General features: G+C 36.1%; 1 protein-coding gene across 2 annotated transcripts in view; it reads left to right on the top strand.

Moving 5' to 3' along the window:
- The window catches only part of DPYD (dihydropyrimidine dehydrogenase), a 793,664-nt gene that overhangs the window by 364,661 nt on the left and 403,280 nt on the right, over window positions 1–25,723 (top strand). For both annotated transcript variants that reach the window (XM_045801716.2, XM_045801717.2), the window contains one exon: window positions 4,817–5,027. In XM_045801716.2, coding sequence (XP_045657672.2) covers window positions 4,817–5,027 — 211 coding nt within the window. The remainder of the gene's footprint in view (window positions 1–4,816; window positions 5,028–25,723) is intronic.

The raw sequence follows: 25,723 nt of genomic DNA, 5'->3' as shown, positions 1-25,723 counted from the left end.
TTTGTGAAGGAAGTTACTGTCTAACAAATTTATTTAAATTCTATTCTAATTTTTCACTTTTGTATCTAGAGATTATATGTTCTGTCTCTACTATCCACTTTATAAACTAGTACTTCTTTGTTCTAAGTTTACACTTTTTCCGGATTCAAGGAGTTGCCATTAATTCATTTACAATACTGAGTTCCTAAGTCCATCACTTCGTTCCTATATTTCATTATTTTACTGTTCTTCTAAACTTACTTTGAATAGGAAGCTTGAATCTCTTCTTCCCACTGAGGTCAACCTTTATCAAGCCAACCTCTTGACCTTTAATTTGCCTTGGACTAGATCCTTTCCTAATTAACCTTGTTTTGAGATTCCATAACTAGAACCAGACAAAGTCTCATTCTTTCAAATATATAGAGTTGTCGTCTTTGGACATTAATGAATATCACCCAGGATTTGGTTCAGCCATATCAGGATTTTAGTTAAGCTTTGTCATCCCTTAAAATATCTTTGGTTTCTCTGAGCCTCAGTTTCTCTTCCTAGCAAGGAAATAATGCTTCTTCCCACCTGGGATTAATTGTGAGGACAACCAGCAGCAGAGTGCCTGAGGTTGGGTGCTAAAGCTGTAAATCATGATACCCAGTGTGTTACTGGCTTTTTGAGCCACAATAAGGAGGAAACATTGGTTTAAAGCTTAATACTTAAAAAAAAATAACTAATATATAAGTATCATACTATATCTTCTGTCTGAAAATTAAATTAGCCATATGTAAAGCACTTAAAAGAATACCTGCTATGGTGGCTCCTGGGTGGCTCAGTCAGTTAAGCATTGACTCTTGATTTGTGGCTCAGGTCATGATCTCAGGGTCCTGAGATTGAGGCTCATGTCAAGCCCCATGTCAGGCTCCACAATGGGTATGGAGCCTGCTTAAGATTCTCTCTTTCTCTCCCTCTGCCCCTCCCCTGGCTTCTCTCTCTCTCTCTCTCAAAAAAATAAATAAATAAATAAGTAATAATAATAATAATAATAATAATAATGCCTGCTATGTAAGTATTTATTGTTGTTATTTTTGTCTTGTTAGATTTCTTTTTTTTTTTTTTTAAGATTTTATTTGTTTATTTGACAGAGATAGAGACAGCCAGCGAGAGAGGGAACACAAGCAGGGGGAGTGGGAGAGGAAGAAGCAGGCTCCCAGCGGAGGAGCCTGATGTGGGGCTCGATCCCAGAACTCCAGGATCACGCCCTGAGCCAAAGGCAGATGCTTAACGACTGAGCCACCCAGGCGCCCCTGTTAGATTTCTTAAATAGTGAAAGTAAATTCCTCTGTTGTCCACAAATAACTCAAAGGATATTTCACTTGACACATGACCTTTACTTACTTTGAATTCTAATTTTCCTAATATTTCCTGTTGACTGAGATAAATCTTATCATCTCAAAAAAAAAAAAATCTTACCATCTCAGCTCTTCTTTTCCCAATATAGTATCAATATTTTCCATATAAATACATATGTTAAAGTGATATCTTCCTGCCTTTCCTTTAAAAGTTTTTCCATCTCTTGCATAAAATGAAAAATAGCTACTTAATAACAAAGTAGCAGGAAGTGGTATGATTTATGTCTGCTGCCCTGTAGTCTAGTCTTACATGTTTTAGAGAATATAGAACAGGTCAAGTTTCAAAAGTAGAATTTCAGCGTAATCTTTGTGGGGGCCACTGTTCACAGTCCTCAACTGCTGTGTATTATCACATAGTTGATACTACTGCATATGGAAAATTATGACGTGAGCTGAGGATATATTAAAATACAATTTCTTTATGTTCATAACCGCATGTAGTTTTTAGGCCCTCAAAAGTCAAAACCATGGTAATAATACAACTAAAGCATGTTCAAGCATTAAATCTTTGATAATTATTTTTAAAGTTTTTTTAAACTCTGGAATCACGCCCTGAGCTGAAGGCAGACGCTTAACTACTGAGCCACCCAGGCACCCCTATTTTAAAAGTTTCGATTTGCTTGCAGTGCCCAATTTGGTTTTAATTCAATGCCAAATTTGCCAAAAAGTGTATGAGATTATCTACTTAGAATAATACATACTACCTAAGTATTAATAGACACAAAAAGTAAAATGGGACAAAATAGACCCTAAATCAGTCTGAGACATTCTCCCAATATGTGCAGCATAGTTCAGGATTTTATTTCTGCCCTTCACAGGAAAGAGTACTATTATAAATATGCATCATGTATTGATTTATTCAAACCATAAACATTTGTCGTTGTTATTCAATCAAGTTTGGCATTATCATTAAAATTTAGCATCACTTGACATTTTTGAAACACAATAAACTGGTTTATATTGATGAGTTAAAAGGTGCTACATTACGCAAATGTGACAAAAGTGATACAGAAAACGTATCTTATGTATGGAGCCATATTTAGTTTGTAATTAGAACTATTCAAGGAATAGTTTGCCTTCTAGAAATCATACAGTTTATTTTGTAGAAAATTAAAGGGGAGTCTAAGGTTCCTTGGCCTTTTCTTTTTCTTACCTTTGCTCTTGAGCCACTTTTCTATTGGAATCATAATCCAGTGTTAAGTGGTGTTGAGTCGTTTGAAGAATGATTAGGGGGGAGAAGTGAATTCAAAGAATTGGAACTACAAGTAAATAGTATTTACTTGCATCTTCTATATGTTAAGTTCTGCTTTAGGTGCTTTATATTTCTAAATTGCTTTAAATAACACTACATACCAACTAATTAGGTATTATCCGCATTTTATATATAAGGAGCCTGAAGATCAGAGAGATTTATTTAGTGACTATCTCAAGTAAGCAGTGGAAGCAGATGTCCAACCTGATACAATTCCACTTACCCCTAATTTTCCTGTATAAACAATTTGAGATCCATTTTTTTTTATATTAGTACCCATGACATACCAATATGTAGTATTTTTTGTATCAGTAATCTGTTTTATAAAGAAAAGGGAAATATTGTGCAATCATAATTTATATGGTCTAATTTTTAAGGCTTTAAGGCCAATATTCATAACTTATCTTAAATAAGACATAGACTGAATAGTTCTGTGCCAATATATAGTAACGACCAGTGTTTCTCAGTTTTTTTAAGATTTTATTTCTTTGAGACAGAGAGTGAGCGGCAGAGAGAGAGAGCACGAGGGGGCAGAGGGAGAAATAGACTTCCCTGCCTAGCAGGGAGCCCAACTTGAGGTTTGATCCCAGGACCCTGGGATCATGACCTGAGCCGAAGGCCAACTCTTAATCGACTGAGCCACCCAGGTGCCCCATGTTTTTTTGGTTTTGTTTTGTTTTTTAATTATCCCTCTGGGGAGTCTTTTAAAACTTTTTTCCCTAATTAACCATCCCCCCCCACACACACACAAACACACTGTAGTTTTAATACCACAGATACCCTATATATTTGTTTATATACTACTGCTTTTATGGGGGGGGTGTCACAAATTATTATGACATCTAAGAGGCTTTCCTTCCTCAAGAATCAGTTTTTGTTCCCTTATGGATGATATTACACTCATTGAGAATGCATGGTGAAGACCAAGTAAGTTCAGAGCTAGTCAGCTTTAGTCTGGGAAAGCAGTGGTTCCCAAATTGTCATTTCTAAACCAGCAACATAGCATCACTTAGGAATTTGTTAGAAATGCAAATCCTCAGGCCTTATCTGATCCTATAGAACTAGAAATTCTGGGGGTGGGTCCATGCAATCTGTTTTAACAAGCCCTCTGGGTGATTCTGATACATGCCAAAGTTTGGAGCCACCAATTATGGACAGAGTTCTGAGAGGTGAGTTTATGGCTTGATCACAACATTGAGCAAGTCAGTTTATGTCTCAATTTTTCCATCTTGATGTTGCCTGACAACTCCTGGTTTGAAGCCTCTCACACACGACCTTCTCAGCCTCACCTGTCCGGGGTCCTACTGAGAACCCACCTATCTTCCATGAGGGAGGGAAAGAATGAGACTTGATACCCCCTCAACCTCTCCAGTAGTAATTTTTTTTGAAAAAGACTACTCAACATACTAGTTAAGGTTACATTGACAAAGGCCTGGATGCCCCCCAAAACAGTAAATGGAAAAATAAATAGATATGTAAATATTAACATTCTGTCTTGATAAGCATCCCATTATGAGCGTGAAAACAAAAACCAGGGTGTCCCATTTTATAGCAAAATAAAGGAGCTAATAGATGTGGAAGAACTAGGAATTTGTCAAGAAGAGCATACTTGTTTCTCTTTCTTAAATTTTTCATTTGCATTTTTATGAAAGTAAGATTAAATGTTATTTATTTCTTGATTCCAGAGTTTCTCAGTCTTCTTTTCTCCTACCTACTATTTTAATCATGTACTTGCCGAGATTGGCTCACCCACTTTATTGATTTATTTCCAGTTTAGATATATGCAACCCAGTAATAATCAGAGGTATTTATTTTCATGCATGAAATGATTAAAAAATGAACTTCACGTACAGAAATGAAAGCCTATGGAAAACCTGGCTGTTGTAGCCAAAACCTTACCAACTGTGGGGCATGCAGTCCCTAGAACTTGAGAAATATCTTGTGTTGATGCCATGCTCTATAAACTACCATATGACAACTCCAATCAATTTAATGACTCCCTTGAGTCAGTGATTTGCAAAATGTAAATAGCTGATAACTGAAACTCAACCTCAGCATTGGTGAAAGAAAAGGCTTCAGGTTGATTTAACCATCCTAAGCTGTAGCATGTATAATTGATTTAAAAACCAAACATTCAACGGAGAAGAAACATTTTTAAGTTTTTCTCTGTTCTGTTTTGTTTTAGGTGGAGCTTGCTAAGGAAAAAAAGTGTGAATTCTTGCCTTTCCTGTCCCCACGGAAGGTTATATTAAAAGAAGGGAGAATTGTTGCTGTGCAATTTGTTCGGACAGAGCAAGATGAAACTGGAAACTGGCATGAACATGAAGATGAGATAGTCCGTCTGAAAGCCGATGTGGTCATCAGTGCCTTCGGTTCAGTTCTGAGTGATCCTACAGGTAGAGTGTCGGGAGCTGAAATGTGTTAGGCAATTGTCTGTTATTTTAGTGCCGTAATAGTTTCCAGCTTTCAGGGAATTGTTTTTCACTTTAACATTCATTTTCTTCTTCTAGTATGAAATCCAAGCAATCTGGATTTAAAAGGCTTAGAAATGGCATTTAGTGCTTATACAGAATTATTTTTAAAGTGGTGGGAATCGAAAATGACATTAATCTTTCTTTTAAGCTGATAATCAAAATACATATTCTGTTTTGCAATAATGTTTGCCTATTTCCTCTATAAGAATGGCCTTTTTCTTCAATTAGATCTTGAGTAACAAATGTGACAGAGAAGTTATAACAGCCAATCTTCAATGATTCAGACAAATTAAAACCTAATGAATAGGCAAAAATAGAATTCAGGTGTACTGCCATCCTCATGCCAAACCATCACTAGAAACATCAAAATTATCAAATTAGACAGTTGAACTCCTCCATTTCACCTGGATGGCATAAATGGACAAGCTAAAGAAGAACAAAATGCTTGAAAAAAAAAGATAATAAGAAAGGGAAATGTTTCATATAATATTCCAACTGAAAATAAGTTAATCAATTAAAGCTATTTCGTGTTATATTTTCACCACACTCCGTGTGTTTGTGGGTTGTTGTAGATGAAAGCTTAGGTGCCTATGCGTCCTCATTTTACAGATTCTTTACTTTTTAATATGCACCCATTGAAAGGATGATTAACTCTTTTATTTACTGAAAGGAAAATAAAAGACATTTATCCCCGTCAGCAATTCATTATGAATAACAATAACAACAAAAATTTGAAACCTGACAATTCCTATGACTCCCTACTATATCCGTGCTAATATTACATTTTGTGTCTGAAATAAAATTGCATTTGTGTCTGAAAAATGCAAATGGGCATTTCTATGCAATAGATAAGTAAAAAATTCAGCCAGTCATCAGGATATTTTATCTGCAGGACATCAAACATCTTGGTATTTGGAAACATCCAGATGTTTAATGTCATCAAGATAAATGTTTCCAAATAGCTGGATGATGGCCTGAATTTGTCACTTTTCATCTAGACGTTTCTGTGATATGTAAGCACAGTCACAGTGTGGTTTGTGGTTTGTTTATTCATTAACTGGGTACAGGAAGGGGAAAAAAAAAAGAACAACACATGAACTGCATTCTATCATCTAAAAAATCATACCATTCTTACTACTTGGCACATTACCAGAAACTGTGTAAAAAGTTGAATCATATTTAACTAACAATTCTGTTGATGATTCACTTATCAAGAACTAATTTAGCTTACCCATCTAAATTTATGTTTCACAACTGACATCTCCAATATTAAGAGAAATGTATTTTTTCCTAAACAAACCTAAGTAGATGTGACTCAGATCATAGAAAACAGCTTTTGCAAAACTTAGGCTCATGTGCGTGAAAAGTGATTTAACTTAGTATTTAAAATACGAAGTACAAGAGAGTTTGATCTCGTCATGTTTGACAAAGTCATTCCAGAATGTATTTTTGTATTTTATCACTGCACATTTCCTCCAGTGTTTCACACGTACTACCCATATACATTTAGACAAATCAAGGAAAAATGGTCCTTCACTTTCCTTTTTTTTTCCCTCCTCCTCTTGTCTTGAAATAACAGATTGCTTGAAAAAATTATCCTTAAATAGAATTACTTGCTTTTCCAGGGCCTTTCAATGTTTGCATTAATAAGAAACTACTTTCTAAGTGAGAGGGGAGCTGGAAGCACTGGAAGGTGAAATAGCATTCATGCCGCTCCTCCCCTCTAAATGTTTTCAGTACTCTTTTTTGAATGGAAAACATTAAAGTAAGGGTCACAGGGAATCAGTAATTGTTAGAATTTTACCGAGAAGATCTTCCCCAAATGGCATTTAAAATTTTTTTAAGTAATTTCGAAGTCAGCAAGTTTTCATATGCACACACATATTAGCAATAGTGAAAATCAGTTTACAGGAAGCTAGTTGTCCATTTAGGTAAGAAGAGAAACTGTGCACGTCTCCCTCTTCTACCTTAAATCTTGTTCCATCTTGATACGTATGTGATGCGATTTATGTGCGACACTTTTATGATCATCACATGTGATACTATGTGATTTAACATATTTATCTATAACACCTTTCTCAAACCGTCGACCTGCCTTTCCAGCCCCCTCTTCCCTCCTTCCCAACTTCACTTTGCACAGGTTTCAATAAACTGCATGCCAAACTCCATGACATTTTCTCTTTCCTCATTCTATTTTCCGCATTTGACAATGTTAAATATTTCTTTCTGTTTGAAATGCTCTCTCTAAGTCACTTAACCTTTCTGAGCCTCAGCTTCTTCCTCTATAAAAAAAACAAGCATAATAAAACCTTCTCCCTCTACCTTTCAGGAGTGTTGTCAGAATTAAAATGAAGTAACATGAAAGTGCCTTGGAAATGTAACACATTATTATTGTTTATGACACTCCATTTACTTGTTGTTTTTTCTTTTAACTATTCCTCTCCTGAGCATATCACTGAGTACTTTTCTTCCTCTAGCTTATTACTTTCTAGTATTTTCCCACGTTCAGACTTTACCTGTTTTTCTCTTAATATATTTATTCCTTCAGTGAACTGATCACCTCTTTAATTCATTTATTATTCATACACACATTCAGTCCAGTAAGAAAGACTTAGTAAACAACTTTGGTGTGCCGGGTCGAGACTAGACTTACAGTAGACACTATTTCACTTCTGTGTAACTGGCTCCAAAATCTCTTTCTCCACTCCATGTCTCAGAAGACATTTCATCCTTTGTTATATGCCATGCATGTAACGAACATTTACTCAGTATCTAACGAATGCCAGGTACTAAGTTGTATTCTGGAGAGTTCTAGGGTGAATGAGCTATTCCTTTTACTTAAAAACCTCACAGACTGGGGCAGGAGGCAGACTTTTAAACAAATAATTGTTTTACCAAGTGAAGAATAATACACTTAGAGACATGTGTACAAAATAAGGAACAATCACTTCATGAGTTTCCCCCTAAGGCACATCGCGCCTCAACTTTGCTGCTATTTAAATGGTACTGTAGTTCTCCCATCACTAAAGTTCAAAATGTTATCCCAGATTCAAATATCTAATTCCAGTTTTTCTTTTCATTAAATTCACCAATGTTACTCTGTACTGTAGGATGAAGCCCTACTCTTTAGCTAACTCCAGCAAATGGCTTTATATATACTATGTATACAGCTTTATCTCCCACTCTTCCTTGTAGGATTATTCCACCCAGTATCTTCTCACAGGTGGATTCCATACTGGTAATTCAGAAAGTCCTTGGTGAATGCATTATATAGATATATGCTGAAGAATTCAAGGAATGAAATAACCTTGACAGAGTACATATAAAGTATGGTGATTACATATTCTCAGCATTCTCTGACTACAATATTTTAAATGAAAATACTTGTAGCATTTCAATTATATCAATACCATGTATTTGTAAAGGTAACCTAAATTGGGAAATATCAAGGAAATTAAATTTTTAATCTCAGGGTTTTTTTCCCTCATATATTTGTGTTATTTTTGCAAGTCCTTTAATTTGTGTGTCTCACAAAGAATATAAAATAACTTTATTTAGTATTAAGCACCCAATATATCTGTAATAAATACTTCCTGTTGTAAAAATGGTGAATGCCTCAAAGCTTATAGAAAAGTATACCAAATTTATAAAACAAATATGGGTAATATCCTTGGATTATAGTTGCTGATTATTTCATTGCTACCAAGGCTAATAACATTTATGAGTGATCATTATTATTTTATCTAATTCTATTTTATTTCTTTTTTTTTAATTCTATTTTATTTCTATTTCATTTTTTGGGTTCTAGCAGTGAGTGGAAAAATAGGAACAAAAGACTCTGTATTATCCCTCTGCATGGAATATATATGTGCTTATTAGGAGCACATTTTAATTGAATCCTTCATTAACTACTGTCCCAAATTCTAAAGGCAATGTGGTGTTTGATTTCTAATTTGATTGAGATAATAGTCTCAGCCTTATTTGATATCTTTCCTGTTTAAAACTAAGAGTGGTTCCACCTTTTAAAAGTTCTCACCATTCTCTCTAAGTATGCAGGATTCCAAATCCCATTAAATTGGGATTTTATTGTTCAAGACTTTTTTTTAAAGCCTGTCAGTAAATTAAGTACAAGCTACCTCTACTGACATTTCTAGTCCACAAACATCGCCCTTCAGTGGAAATTTTAAAACATTTATTTATTTCAACAATATGTATTTTGTGATACATTGAAGTCTCCTGCTAAACACCAATGTCAATGTTTATGGAATTGAATTTTCTCTCTTTTTTGTTTGTTTGGACAATCTCAGGTTTAAGAGACTCCTTGCTTATTCTAAGTTTAGCTTCCCTTCTCTTTCTGCTTGGAACCAAATGGCCAGTTGTGGAAGTGTGTATATCTTTTCTGTTAGTTTGGAATTGATGAGGATGATGGTTACCATTTTCACAAACCTCGCAGCTTCATTTTTCCAATGGAGTTATTAACAGTTGGCCTTGTCCTCACCTTCCCAGCAGATCCAGATGACATAATTTTATGTGGCTCTGAATATGCTTCCAGACAACTGAAGGAAGGCACTCTAGCCCATGCCATGACCTCTGTGCCCCTTCCATACCCTGCACCACAGCCATCCTCTCATTTTTTGAAATGTTGACTTTAAAAAGAGCTGTGTGCTTTGATCTTCCAGAACGTATTGCAATTTATCTTCCAATTAGGTTGTAAACCCCCAAAACACAAAGATTGTACCTCTATAGGAAGTTGTAGTCCTAATAGTAGTCAACATATTAGTGTACCTATAGTAGATGGATAATATACAGTTGTGTATTTGACTTGACTTTATCCATGTTAAGGTATTAATTTTACTACACCTATTTGTCATCTTTTCCTATTATGGGGCCGGTTTGGTTTATTTCTTATTTTAGGAAATATAAAAGATAGAAACAGTTCTGTTTTTCTATTGCTATTGATTTCTTTTTCTGTTTTGGCATAAATTGCTGCATTCTTTATAATCCAATAAATATTACACTAATTAGAGGCCTTCTGGTGTAGCAGCTTAGAGCAGGGGTTCTGAAGCCAGGCTGCTCAGCTGGAAACCTGGCTCCCTTAGTCTCTGTGTACTTCATGGTCCTGATCTTTGAAGGGGGGTGATTATAGTATCTACCTTCTCAAGTTATTTTAAGAATAAATTAATAATATATGTAATTCACTTAAATATATGCCTGGCATATAGTAGCATCTCCTAGATGTTATTATCCTTATGTAACAAAATGTATATTAATAATTAAATTGAGTTGTACTACACCCTTGTGATAGTATGAATGTTGTCTAGGAAAAAAAGCATTTGAAAATCAGGACTTCATCTGGGAACTTGCAGATTCTGTGGACATGTCTTTGTAAATAAGTAAAGCACATGCTTTTGCGTTTATGATTTTTTAAATATGAGAAAGTTTCATATATTTGGTTAGTTTTTTGCAGAAGAAGATTGTACGGTCTGTAACTGTTGAAGTGTTTTATTATCAATTCTGATCTTTTTCATACCATCAAAGGGAATGAAATTTCCTTTCAGTTAATTTTTAGTAGTTAGAAATCCCCATTTTGAGTTTCTGCAAATCAGGTGTTTTTTTTTTTTTTTTTTTAAGATTTATGTATTCATGTTAGAGAGAGAGAAAGAGGGGCGCCTGGGTGGCTCAGTCATTAAGCATCTGCCTTTGGCTCAGGGTGTGATCCTGGCGTTATGGGATCGAGCCCCACATCAGGCTCCTCCGCTGGGAGCCTGCTTCTTCCTCTCCCACTCCCCCTGCTTGTGTTCCCCCTCTCTCTGGCTGTCTTTCTCTCTGTCAAATAAGTAAATAAAATCTTAAAAAAAAAAAAAGAAAGAAAGAAAGAAAGAGAGAGAGAACACAAGTGGGAGGGGCAGGGAGAGGGAGAGAGGACTCAAGCAAACTGCTGAGCATGGAGCGACAGGGGGCTCGATCTCAGGACCCTGAGGTCATGACCCAAGCCAAACAAAGTCAGACACTTAACTAACTGCACCACCCAGGTGCCCCCAAATCAGATATTTAAAGAACAAAGGATTTTTAATAACTTTTTTCCTCTTAAAAATGGTGAAATTGGGCCAGTTTTTCATTTGTTTAATTTTTGTTTGACTGATCATTGTTACTTTTAAGGAAAGAGAGGGGCACTTTTGAGGATACTAAGTTTGAGTTTTAAGTGCTTGAAAATTATGGGATGACATAATTAAGGTTAAAAAACCATATTTTTGGAAGGAAGAGATAGGATGAATGGTGGCAATAAAGCTGACTCAGCATAGTGCTACATGGCACTGCTCCAGAGAGCAAATGACAAAGTGACTGAACTCTCTGGGTATAGCAAGGAATGTGTGGCCCTTCTAGGAAAGGAGTTTATATACTACACCCAGTGCCTACATTTTCTTTATGTTGCTAGAAATAACAAGAAAACACAAAGCCTAGCTCTGAATCTCTAGTGAAACCCTCAGAAACCAACTCCCTTGGTGTCATTAATTACAATTAGTTTCATAAAGGGAGGGTTTTGGGGGGGGAAAGATTTTTTAAATCACTTACCAGTTCCTTTTATTGGAAAGCTCTCAGAAAAGCTTTTTAACACCTCGTGCGGTAAATCAAAGATTCTGCCAATAGCAGCATCGAGTGTAGCTTTGATTCACTTGCCCCTGTACTGAGAAAAAATGCAGGCCGTGGGTTAATGTGCCTTATTCTGGCCTAAGTCAGAGCTAGAAATTGCCAGTTCGGCAAGAAATGGTGGGCACGAGACCCTGACAATGCAGACGTTCAGGAATTTTTCAGATGTGTCCATTTTCCTCAATTACTTAGGTGTTGAAGAAAACCAAGGAAAAAGTCTTTTAAGTGAGCACTAGATAAGCCTATTAATAATAGTTATCTGCACTTTAAAAGACATAGCATCACTATGTTTTACTTGTTTTATTCCTTATTATGGTAACTCATTGAGGGAGTTGGAAACACTATGCCATCTTAGTAACTCCCCCTCCCTTTAAATTAGTGTCTTCCACTTTCGAACAATAAAACATCTCCTCCAGAAGCTACTGGCTGCACTTAGAGATTGAGCAAATTTTCTTTGAACAGTTGTCTACTCTTTGTGGCCTTCAGTTTACATAATTCCTCTTCTCCCTTACCAAAAATAAAGAGGAGGGGGAAGGAATGGATACTGAGTTGAGACTATGCCATAATTGGTCAGATTTTCACTGTTGTATGCATTTTTTTTTTTAATAAACAGAAATACTTGCAACAAAGTTTCAAAGAACAGATTGTGGAATACTGGCTTCCTTGGAGACAAGAGAACTTTTTGGTTGATGGCACAAACGTTAGACCAAGGGCTTTACTAATGATTAATAGAACTGAGAATAGATGAGCTAGAACTGATAACTAAACTTGTCAGTCTAGTGTAACTTACCAGACACATTGCAACACAGTAACTTGCATGGGACTTTTCTTCCTATTTCCAAACATGCTGGAAGGGGCTTCAGAAATCATATATTCTAGTCCCCTCATTTCACAGGCTTATTTGTTTAACTAATAACCTCTGATAGCCTGCTATTCCAGGCACTGAACTTAGGTTCTAGGGATAAAGTGATGAAAAGGCCAATGCAAACCTTGTCTCCAGGAATGCAGTTTAACAGGGGAGATGCACGGTGACGATAAATTGTGCTGGAGGGAAGCACAGAACAGTCTGAGGGTTCAGGGAAGCTTCCTAGAGGAAGTGGGTTGTAAATTGAACTTTGAGGGGTATGTGGGAGTTTCCAGGTGGAATGGGGGTGGAAGGGAGGGAGCCCCAGGGAGATTATGCAACTGTTCAACACCACACTGTTAGATAAAGCAGTCATTTTACAGTGATCTTAAAAAGCTATATATATAAAAAATCATGTCTTTTGAAAGTTGTCATCAGCCTACTTATTTCATGCATGTTCTCATCTTTATAAATGAAGTCTGAATTTTCCATTTTTATTTCTAAAATTGAACTTTTTATTTTACAATTTTTACCATTCATTCTCTCATGATTCATCATGGAGCAAATATTTCTTAGTGTCCAACTATGTTATATGCACTGGCCAGGTGCTAGGAATACAAATATGAATAAGAGAGTCTTTGCACTTCAGAGGTCCATAGGTTAGTGAGAGAAACAGGCATGTACATACATTGCAACATGATGTGCTAATTTTGAGATTACATTTGGACTGGGTATTAGAGCTTCAGTAGGAGTTTCCCTGTTAGAGGGAATATCATACACAGAAGTGTAAGCTGACAGATGGTTTCATGTGACCAGACAATGGTGAGAAATTCTGTTTAGCTGGAGCAGATAATGTATGATAAAATAAGGGTGGGACATGGACAGGGATAAGATGGCAGGAAATTTGGCTACAAGCTTATGTGGACTCAGGTACTTATATGCTAAACTAGGGATTTTGAATTGTATTCTATAGACATCCACGTGACAAATGGATGGTTTAGACATGGGCGAGATCTTTATTATTAATGAGATAATACTGATAGGTGCTTGGATTTTGTACCGTTTGTGTATTCTCCAAATAATTGGGAATTAGAAACCATGAAATCGTCTTTGAGGTGGTTCATATCAGAAGGCAGTGTGTTTTCTGGTATTGACACCTGAATTAGGCAATCATGGGTGTGATCCCACAATATAGATCCCTTAATGGGAAAGTACCCTAGTGGGATTGTCGGTTCTAAGGAAGAGAGAGAACCTGTGCCCAAATGGACAACTCCCAAAGCTATCGCATGACGAAATGAGTTGTGTATGCCTAATTTCTCCTTCCAGATTCACGAATTATGATTACTAATTTCAGTTTTTTGAAGACAGGTAAGATACAGAGAGACACCATGAGTGTTGTAACAATGATTGTTTCCCCACATGGAAAGAGGCATCAGGAGTATGAAAGAAGCATGTTGCTCCACAGGGGCAGCCATGTTAAAAAAAAAAGAAGGATGGCCTGGAATCAAAATAGAGTAGTATCAGTGAAACCAATTAAAAGATTGTTTTGTTAGTTTAGGTGGCTACTGATTACGGCCCAGATTAAGGTAAAGTAGGTAGAACTCCAAAAGAACATTGAGAACAAGACATATTTCTTAAATAGAAGAGTCATGGTTTGGTCATTTGTTTGATTAAAAAGGTTGCATGTGGAGTATCTAGCGTGGTAGTTTGATCAGATGTTCATAATGCTGATAGCATTTGGGAACGCAGCAGATGGAGCAGATCTGAGGGAAACGGTGACGTGTTGCATTTGGATTTACTCACCCATTCAACAGGAAACGGGACTAGAACTTAGGAAATAGAGAATGATGGAAAACAGACACTGGGAATCGTTGCATATCACTTGTCTTGTTTTTTTAATGGTCATAACCCAGTACCTAGAACAGTGCTACTCTTTTATTGAATTAAAGAATGAAAGCTGTCATAGCCTGTAGTTTGGATAACATCTTCTTAAAAGTTTGATAAGACAGGATATGTGGCATTTCTTCTGGAATTCCAGAAACATCTCACCTACCACATTATGAAAGGAAAAATCAATTTGTGTTACCACTGCTTTTCAGATGGTAAATATCTCAAGGAGGACATTGTGTCTAGACACCTTTATTCCAGTGATTCTGTACCTTTGCTCTTTTACTGATGTGTGTGGTTCCTTAAGCTACCATTTCATTTTATAATGCCTGAGTGATAAAACATTAATATCTCCTTAGTAATGTTTGGCCCCATGATGAGAATGACTTCTTTTTAGTCTTCCCTATACATTGTCTTGCTTTCAACTATATTTTGGGCAAGAAGCATTCTCAGGAACCCAATAGTAAAACTGAATATGTTTTCCTAAAAATTTCCCTAATTATCAGATACTTTTCTGGCTGGAAATGAGGATGAAGTGGTGGAATCCAATGCAAGTACTGGCATTTCTGCAGAATAAGCAGCCAAAATAATGGAACCTTTGCAGAGCTTTCCTTGGAATGATTTTAAAAGGGTGGAGGTGATGAGGAAGGAGGTCAGACTGATAAGTGTTAAAAGTGATTTGGAATCAACATCACATCACTTAAAACCACCTTAGACATCCATTTGAAGTACAACATGATATTTCTGTAATTATTTTACTTCCCTCTAATAACTGCATAGGAACAGGTTTGTTTCCCCAGTGAATAGCTCTGTTCAGAGCTTTCCCTTATCTTCATTTTCCAGGTTTCACTAGTGGTTGATATCATATGCATTCTTACAGGGAGACAGTGGATAAATCAGTAGTTTTCCATCAAATCAAAGATTACATTCAAGAGGTAGAGCAGCGGCATGAAACAACTTTTGCTGGGGAAAGAAGGTAGAAAATGGAAAAATAACATAATTGTTTCAGAGAACAGAAATCATAAGACATAGCCGACAGTATTCAACATATAGTGAATATAATAGATGTCCGGGGCTTTTTTGACCATGGCCTATTATATTCGTCTTTTAAATACTAGTTAGCTATGATGTACTAAAAGCTTATTCTGAAACCTAATATTCATATGAAATATTAAACTACACTAAGTTGCTATGCAATGTTAAATCAAGATGTAAAATTTAGTTAAATTATAAAGTAATGATGCATATTTTATACTAATGTTCTTAGTAATATGTATTTTGTGTTGCAGATTGTTTTGTTGTTAGTGACTTTGCATTTGTATTTTTGGCTCAAAGCACAAAATGAAAATTTAAGACTATCTAATTTAAGATAGTCTTTGGTTAAGTAAGTCATTGACCTGCAAAAGTGTAAGTTTTAATTGTATAAATTAGAAAATTACATTGAATCATATTTAATATCTATCTCCCAAATATGGAAGCTACTCAATTAAAATGGAATATGTACATGTAATTTATTAGGTGTCTCAAATGTGCTGGCATTACTAGAGGAGAAGGCCAGCATTAATATTAACATCCATTCAGAGGTCCCACCCAATGTTTATACAGACTAACGCCAACCTTTTTTTCATGCTAGCCATACTTATATTTTGTAATTATGGATCTCTTTTAAGTGTTTTCAAAAGACCTTTATTTACTAGCCATTTATTTTTATATACAAGTACATGAAAGAGTGTCAAGCCTATTATGCACTACATGCTTGACAAATACCAGTGATTTTCCAAGTCCTCTGAAAAGTGTATTGACAAATCACTTGGTTTGATATGGCCCAGTATTTTTCCCTATATTTGCACACTGCTGTCAAATGAACTTCTACCTCACTAGTATCACGGCATTATTCTCATACGTTATCATCTAAAATTAACCCCCCCACACACACCCATGATGGGATTGAAACCAAATACCTCAATTTAATTTTGACACCCTTTTAATCTCCCTCCTACCCACTTGTAGGACCTTATCTCCCATTCTTTCCTTCTGTATTTGCTAAGTATATTGGGTTCTGTGTTAGGTTCTCCTGGGTACACAAAAATGAGTACATTGTCCCTGTCTAATGGAGCTTTCAGTCTAATAGAGGGAGAAAAATGCACCTAAATAAAAATGCCATTAGATAGTGACACAAGGAGAAACAGATAACCTGTTAGTGTAACACTCAGGGTGGAGAGATGACTTCCAGCTGTAAGAATCAAGAAGGTTTTGTGGAAGCAATGGCATTTGTAGTGGAGATGAGGATGGGGCAGGACCTAAGAGAACAGAAATAGGGAAAACATGTTTTAGCACAGTGAACAGGTAAACAGATACATGGAGTAGTCGCTTTGGCTAGATCGTAATGAGAAATTGTAAAGGTGGAAAAACATGTCATTGCTAATTCACAAAATGTTTTCAATGTTAGGTTAAGGTATCTGAATTTTATTCAAAAGTTGGTGGATACTAGAAATCTAAAGGGGTATGCTGGTTAAATATGTTTTCCTCATACACAGAGGGAAGATAGAAATATGTGTGTCCATTTTGGCTCCTTCTCTTCTCTTCCTTCTCTCCATATATCTTATATATCCTAAATTATATTAACAATAGGACTGTAGGGTAGTTTATTCATATTTTAATCCAAAGCACCCAGCACAGTCCCAAGTACTCACTGAATAAATGGATGAATGAATGAATAAATGAATAGATGGATGAATATTGGGGTGACCATGTTGGGAGGACCAGAATAGAATGAAATGACTGCTTTATTCAAAATGTCCCTACATAAAATCCACAGTAAAGACAAAAGCATATGAAAGTGGTTAAATGTCATATGAAGGCTAGCAAATCTTCCTTCTGTTAAGGGAATGGTCAGATGCTGGACATTCTCACTTGCGTTAAGAACATAGCCTCCTAACCAGTCATCTTGCTTTTTCTCTTGCTTCCATATAATCCTACCAGAATCAGCCCTTATAAACAAATTATATCATGTCATTCTCCTATTCCAAACCCTCCAGTGGTTTCCTACTTTATTTAAAATATAGTTCTTCTCAGAGCTTATGAAGCCTCCTTGATGAAGCCCCTCTTTCTCCCTCAGGTCTCCTCACCTCTTAACTTGCTTCCTTTCTTTCACCTACATAAAGCCTCCCTTCCTCCTACTCACCTCACCCTAATGCCTCTGCAATGGTTCCCTCTGCCTGCAATGATCTGCCTGGAGGTCTTCACATGCTGGCCTATTTTTACCTTTCATGTTTTAACTCAGATGTCATCTCATTAAAGAACCCTCCATGACCCACCATCTCCCTAGATCTAAAGCACCTCTCCCCCTCTTACTCCCCTCAGCACGTAACACCCCCTTCCATGTAATCCTCTTCATAACCGTCTTCACTATCATACAATTCACTTACTTGTTTATTTTCTATTTCTTATCTTCTGCCAGCTGAAGTGTATACCCCACAAGGACAGGTTCCTTATTACCGTTGGCTATAGTGCCTACAGCAGTGTTTAATACATACATGGTAGACAATAAATATTTGCTCATTGAATGAATGAATGCAAGCTAGTACTTAATGTTTTCCTATGCCATCACGATTAAACTCCTGAAGGAGCATCCTGTGTGCACTGCCTTGCTGTCTTTGCCAGATCCTTTATCCTTAACCTCTTTTAACTGCCTTTTGCCTTCATCATTTACCTGCAGTTTCTTCTTTTTACTGCTCATTGACCTTCAGATCACCAAATCTAGTTACCTACCTTACATTTCTCTTGTATTTTACATTTCTTGAAAGTATCTTTTCCTGGCTTGTGTGGCTCAGAAATACCTTGAGTCTTACGAAATGCTGATGACTCCCCCTCTGGCTTTAGTTCAGGTTGTGCTTGCTGCCACTTTAAAAAATACCTGGTTGACTCCTACCTGGATTTATGTTTTTGATTAACTTTATCCATCCTTATGACTATATCTAATCCCAAGGTACAGAGCTCTCTCCTGAGTTCTAGGTGTATATTTATCTCCAAATGCCCCTAAAGACCTCCAGGCTTTTCTAGTTGGTATATCCGTAGCTGATTTGTCGTTAGGTTCAAACCCTGAGAGTGTGACTTAGGTAACTTACCTCACTCTCTGTTTCCTCAACTGTAAAATTAAAATAACATCTATTCTGTGAGGATCCAAAGAGACCATATATATGTTGCGTAGCTCAGAACCAGCCACATGTTCATGGAGGCATTCTCAATAAATGTTTGTCATTATCATTGTGAACACAATAACCTTCACTGATACCAAAGATATTTCTTGACTGCATGGTACTATAACTCGTGCTCTATATAAAGAAACTGTATCTTTGAATTATGCATTTACTTATGTATTAAAATTGTTTAAAATATATTCTACTGTATGTTTTAAGTTCTCATTGAAGTATGCCTACAGCCGATTGACAAGGGAAAAAAAAGTCGTAAGATGGATATCAAAAAATAACATTAATGAGCTGCTAAAGCTAAAATTACAGGAACTTATGAAATTGGTTAAACATAAAAACCATTAAACTGTTTACTGAAGCTTCACAGATATACTGCAGCTAATGAGCATTTCTGCTATTTAAATAAGCCCAAATTGAACACACATTACATGGATACATAATTAGTCATGGCAGTCAAACACACATAGACTTACTTTTAAAGCTCTATTTAGGGAATCTTTTCCATTTGATTTATTTTGTTAATTAAAATATTTTTCAGTATTCACTTATATTTTAATAATATTGTTTTCACCAGCAGTATAATTTACTACTGGCTTTCTATTTGTTTTTATTTATGCTTTAAATGCAGCAAATGGGGATTTTCTATTAAACATTTTTTCTTAATCCCTTTCTTTAATTATTTATATCACTTGATAGCATCATTCAGCATTTTAAAAGGTTCTTTCACTGGGAAGTATATATAAGATATTTCAGTAGCCTTTCTGCTTTTTTCACTGACTCCTAATTATCAAGAAGTATTAAGCACCCAAATGTGCATAGAATTATGATGATTATGGTCCAAATCAGATTAAAGGATGATCTATTCCTTCCAGGAGTTTGTAGTCTTAAGTAGCTGGTATCATTGAATATAAATAAGCAAATCAAAGTACAGCATTTGGGAATCCAACAGAGAATTTGAAAACAATCCCCATATATTTCCTTCAAGGACACTGACCTCCTTGTGGAGATCTCTCTCAGATAAAATGAAATCAAATCTTCAAGGAGTTTAGGGTTTTAAATAGATGGAATTATTGCAGAGAAATAAGCAAATCAAGGTGAAGTGCTTGGACAATTTTAATTCTTAATTGATTAGTTGGTCAGTTTAGGAAATGAGAATAAGACTCCCCGTGGAATACAAGTAAAACAAAAGGAGTTGCTACAGGCTATTATTGACATCCACTATTTTTTTTTTTTTAAACTTGGGGAGCCTAAGCTTGCTCTAAGCATTGAGGGGAGGAAAATTAAATTTGTACTTTCCCACTGCCTGAATTGTACAGGCATAGTGAACTGAACATTATTTAACCATAGCAGTAGGGAAATTGAATAGTTAAATCAATCAAAAGAAATAACCAAGTGCATATTCTTCTCTACTCAGCATGTTTGTCACTGTAGAAGTGTTTTTTTTTAAGAAACTTTTTTAAAAAAGGAAAATATTTTGATTTCTTCTCTACAGTGAGCTGTCTGTAATTGTAGAAATATGATCTACAAGACAAATAATCAAGACAGGATAATGTGAGTGCTAAATAAATGGAATGGACAACTATTACATTTTCTCAACCAAAAAACATTAATCGAATTCCTCTTGTGTGCCATTTTGTGCTAGGTGCTGGGGAAGGAGCTGTCTCAGAGATGGTCCTTAAACTCAAGGAGTGGTGGAGACAAAGCAACTAGAATGAAGTCACATAGTGACTAGGTTCACAGAAAGTGGTTGTGGTTAATTTAACAAAACGGGAAAAGAAAAGTTTCCATTGGAACAGTTGACCTAAAAGCTATTATCTGTAAAGATGGTCAAAATCAGAATTCTTTGCTGTCCCTCTAAAACCCCCTCTGCTTCATTTTAGTTACTTCCACAGTCCCCAGTTGTGGAACTTTAGGAGACTATTTTTGGCCCTTCCTGGCTTCTTTTTGTCCCTACACCAAAGGTCAATTGCAAGGATAGCCTCAGAGTCAGAAATAACTGGATTCGAATACCAGCTCTGCCACCCCTTGGCGCTATATGTGTGTGTGTGTATATATATATATATATATATTTTTTTTTTTTTTTTAAAGATTTTATTTATTTATTTGACAGAGAGCGAGACAGCCAGTGAGAGAGGGAACACAAGCAGGGGGAGTGGGAGATGAAGAAGCAGGCTCCAGCAGAGCAGGGAGCCCGATGCGGGGCTTAATCCCAGGACCCTGGAATCATGCCCTGAGCCGAAGGCAGATGCTTAACTACTGAGCCACCCAGGTACCCCCACCCCTTGGCTATATTTAAGATGATAATATCTACCTTAAAGAGTTGTTTTGTGGTTTAAATGAGATTATTATATGGAAGTATACAGCATCATACCTGCCTCATACGAGGAATCAATAAATGTTGATTGCTTTTCTTTAATGTTCTTCATTAGGTGAGGATGATATAAATGAGATGTAAGAAGTAACTAATAGAGTTTCCTTTACATGAATTGTTAGAACATGGTAACTGACTGGATGTTGAGATCATTGGAGAGAGGAGTCAAAGATTATGCCAAGATTTTTAAGATTTATGTCTAGGTCCTTTGAGAAAGGAGAATAGGAAAAAGTAGCAGTAGAGATTGAAGAGTGATCATGGAGGTAGGTGGGACTGAGCTAAGGACATTTACGAGGGAGAAGTTGTAATCTGCTAAATGCTGCTGAGAAATGGAGGAAGGCAGTGCCACAATTAGGGTGAGACAAGTGAGGTGCCTACCTGCACTTGAGCCTAAGGTCCTGAGCCTGAGGACCTTCTTAAGTTTTATTCTTTGGGTGCCTCACTCACCTCGCCCCAGCCTGATCCTGAAACAAGTGATCACGGAGGAGAGTCACTGGATGTGGCAACCTAGAGCTAATTAATCATCTTAGTGAAAAGAGTTTTAGTGAAGTTTTGGGAGGTTTAAAAATGAAAAATACATGTATGTACATGCTTATGAGAAACAATTCAGAGGGAGTGGTTGATAATAGAATATGTAATCGAGGGAGCAAAATGGCTACAAAGTAAGAGGAGAAGATCCTAGGGCTCATATAGGGGAACTGGCCTTTGATAAGAGGGAGAGTTCTTTAATTATTATAAATAAGAAGGAAGATAGGGTACCTGGGTGGCTCAGTCGTTAAGCATCAGCCTCTTGATTTCGGTTCAGATCATGATCTCAGGGTTGTGAGATTCAGCCTCACATTGAGCCCCGTATGGGGTTCTGTGCCTGTGCTGGGTGTGGAGCCTGCTTAAGATTCTCTCTCTCCCTCTGCCCCCTCCTCCCCAGAACTGCTCTCTTAAAAAAAAAAAAAAAAGAAGAGAGAAAGAGTGAACACAGATCCAGTAAGTTTGTAGTTTGGACAAAGGGATGACCAGAAAGTTCCCATATAATAGGTTCAATGTTCTTTATGAAATACAAGAGAAAGCCTTCTCCTGACAGTGGGGGACAGGAAAAAAAGGAACTTCATCCATCAAAAGTTTGAGGAGAAGAGAAAAGGTATAAATGGTGGATGGTGGTCACAATGAGTAGAAGACATGAAAGGGCAAGCTTACTAATATCAATCATGAAATGGTGAAAGGCCCAGGAGAAGCTCATAAGCTGGGTTTTGGGTGTGATAATTTGGAAGGGACAGTACAGCGTGTACACTGGAATCTCTAACAGGTAGCTAAAAGTGCCAGAATAAAAGAGTTCAAGGTTGTGACTGAAGTCATTTTCGTAGAGATGAAGTTAAAGGCACCTGACTTGATCTGGGAAGAAGATGAGATGAGGAGGAACCAGAGCCCAAGATGGACAGTTTAAAGATAAGGAGAGCCTGAATAGAGTAGCATTCTGCAAATCAAAGAGGAAGATCAAAATTAATGTGATACAAGTATCAGATGCTACAAGAAGGTAGAAGGGAGGAGGACTGAGGTCACAGAATTTAGGGACCATGGAGATCATATTTCCATTAGAGGACAGCCTGGATGGAATAATTGGGTGGTGAAGAAAGTAGACAGTCAGTGTAAATTACTCTAAAATTAGGTAAAGGAGGAGGTTAGAATGAGGAAAGACAACCATGACAAAACTAAAGTTTTTCAAAATAGGAGATGAGAGGCGAGGGGAAATGTAAGAAATGTAATATTCTAAAGAGTGTTGGAGATGATATTTGAGCTCCTGTAGGAGTGGGAAGGTGCAGAATCAAGGTTAACATTTGAGGGGTTTACAGAAGGACAATGATGAATCTTCACTGTGGGTTCCATTGTGTCTGTATATTGATTCAAATACTTAAGCAGAAGGCAGATGTGAAGAAAAACTCATGCCATCCAGACCTGATATTGTTAGTGGAAGGCATTCTCTGGGTCTGTCCCTTCGTTACCCCAGGTTATTTTATTGAAACAGAACTCTGATATCCCAGCCCTGTAATTAGAATTCATTTGCTCTTGGTGAGATTTTGCTTTCAGCTCTGAATAACTGAGATTATTGCCTCAGCTCGCCTTTTTGTTTCATTGTGCTTCGGTCCTATTGGCTAATAGGTTATGCAAAATTGAACAACAAGCGTATAGATGAATTCATCCATGTTTTCAAGATATCATTTTATTATAAATGTTGAAATTTTTTAGCCCCCCATTGTTTTATAGCATATCAAACACTCCAAAGAATACTAATAATCCTTCTTCATTATGATTTCTGTTGTATTGTTTTATTGTTTATGCAGAATTAATTTATATTTATGTACTAAAATATAACATTCTTGACATCTTTTTATAAATACTGAGAAATATACTTGTCATATGCTCATGGGTTTCTCTTCTATGTATATGACAGCACAGCTACATCAGTTTAATTGACCTTGGCAATCTGCATCTGTTAGTGATGTGTCCCTGAGGGACGGTTTCTGCAATTTTAAGCTGTGGCTTATTGAAGAACTTGTGTGTCACAATACAATTAAGTCTATATAAAAAAATCATTTCATGCATAACATTAAATTGACTAAAAGTTCTTATTTCAAAACCATTTCTTGTTTTAAAGCCACCTCAGAGTGTCTTTGTTTTTTAAATAAGCTCATTCGAACATAGTAGTAATTAAAGCAGAAAATTAACATAAATCTTGAATGTTTGGTATGAATTAAGGATGTTTTCGTTCTTTTTAAAGACTGCATAAAATTCCAGGCACCATCTCACTTAACACATTTCTCTCCCATTTGCAGAATAATATAGGCTGTGAATAAGCATGTTGTAGGGTTCTTTTTCAAGTTCTTTTTCCGTTCAACTGTGGAGCTACTGGGACATATGCTGCAGTCTCCATCGAGATGCAGCCTCATGGAAATCTGTGGGAAAAGTGCGCATATCGTAGCAGAAAATCCCTCTCCGCTCACTCTCGTTATTTTATAAACAAGGAAGAAAAAATACAATCCTTCTATTAATATTCATTTAACACTTCATAGGAAATGGCAAGCAGTTATTTGGTTTGCAAATGTAAATATACATTTTTCATCCACTTATGCTTTCACTCCTTCCAAGCTAGATAAAGGCAGAACAGAAGATGTACTTCTGAGATTTATTTTCATTGTGTTTCGAGTTAAATGTATCAGCAGAGCTGTGAGCGAGCTGTGAGGAGTTCATAGAAGGATAGTTACAATGATGAGGAGGATGAAAGTCTTCTTCATAAGAAGCAGCGAAATAAATGAACTTCTTTCTGACAAATTATTCATCAAATACATGTGGATTTTTTTCACCGAATCCTCGATTTGAGTTCTAAATTGAATACTTTGGAGCTTACAAAATATAGTTAGATAATAGAAATAACTGTATCTCAAAGGAATCATTGAAATCATGAAAGGTGTTATTTGGATTCATAATCTGAACCAAAGTTTCAATAAATAAGTGGATTATCTCTCCCTTCCTTTATCTCGATTTTATTATAAATGTTGAAATTTATGTATATACAAATATATAAATGGACGCATATGGATTATATACTTAAATATGGAGACCACTGTGCCAACAGGGAATGATCCCAAACATTTGATGTTCAAGTTGTAATGAACAGTCCTTCTTGCATTAGCTGCTTAGTGTCACTGGTAGAAAACATTTTTTACCTAGTATAGCATTTCTTTTATATTCATATAAATTGTCCATGTTCTGTTTTTCCAAAGATGCTTTGTAGATATTGATGAGTCAACATATAGATATTAAAGTGGAAACAAAGGATCTCTATTTTGATTGATGTAAGCTTTGCTGTAATGTATTAATAACGTCATAACCAACTGCTTGACCTCTTTTTTTTTTTTTTTTAAATGAAACCATGGACATGCTAAACTTGAACAGCTCCGAAAAGATTAAGGGGAAAATTGAGTAGATAGTTTTTAAAAGAGGGCTGAGATAATTTTCAATACGAAAGAAAAATCCTTTTCTTTTTTGGAACACAGCGTGAGAGAGTTCTTTGATTATTAGTGAGGTTAGCTGGATATTAGAAATGATAAAATAATTAAAACAGTTAATAATCAGGTCCAAGACTTCAAGGTATAAATGAATCAAATATTCAGGAAAGAGTGTATTTTCAAAAGTAAACATGAGTATGTATGAATGTTTAGGGACATAAAATCATACAATGCATACATCATGGAAAGACCCGTGAATAGAATAGTGCTTTCGAATTCACAAATAAATGCTCCTGGGGTGGCTTATGGTGTTGGTGCTGAGTATTTTAAGAAATGCAAGATTTACTTATTAAGCTTACAGTAACATTTCCTGACTACTTATTGACCAAGTTAGTGATGGAGCTCTAATATTAAATCATACTATTTACTTTCTGAAGTCATAGGAAATTATAACACATATTACTTAAGAACTTCACTTTAATGCAGCAGGCATTTAGTCAGCACCTGTTATGTATAATGCACTGTACTCAAGGGTTAATTCAAGTTTTGTGAGGACTGAAGCTTATATAATTTGAGGATCCTTTTATGAAAAAAGAAAAAAAAATTGCAAATTCAAATTTAGGCACAGGGCCTTAAAAGAGGACCATGCAAGTGAGAAA

The sequence above is a fragment of the Ursus americanus genome, chromosome 12 (assembly GCF_024610735.1).
Source record: "Ursus americanus isolate L20-20 chromosome 12, mUrsAme1.1.p, whole genome shotgun sequence".
NCBI classification, from domain to species: Eukaryota; Metazoa; Chordata; class Mammalia; order Carnivora; family Ursidae; genus Ursus; species Ursus americanus.
Note: the sequence above shows the minus strand (reverse complement) of the source record. Positions and strands in the feature narration are given on the sequence as shown.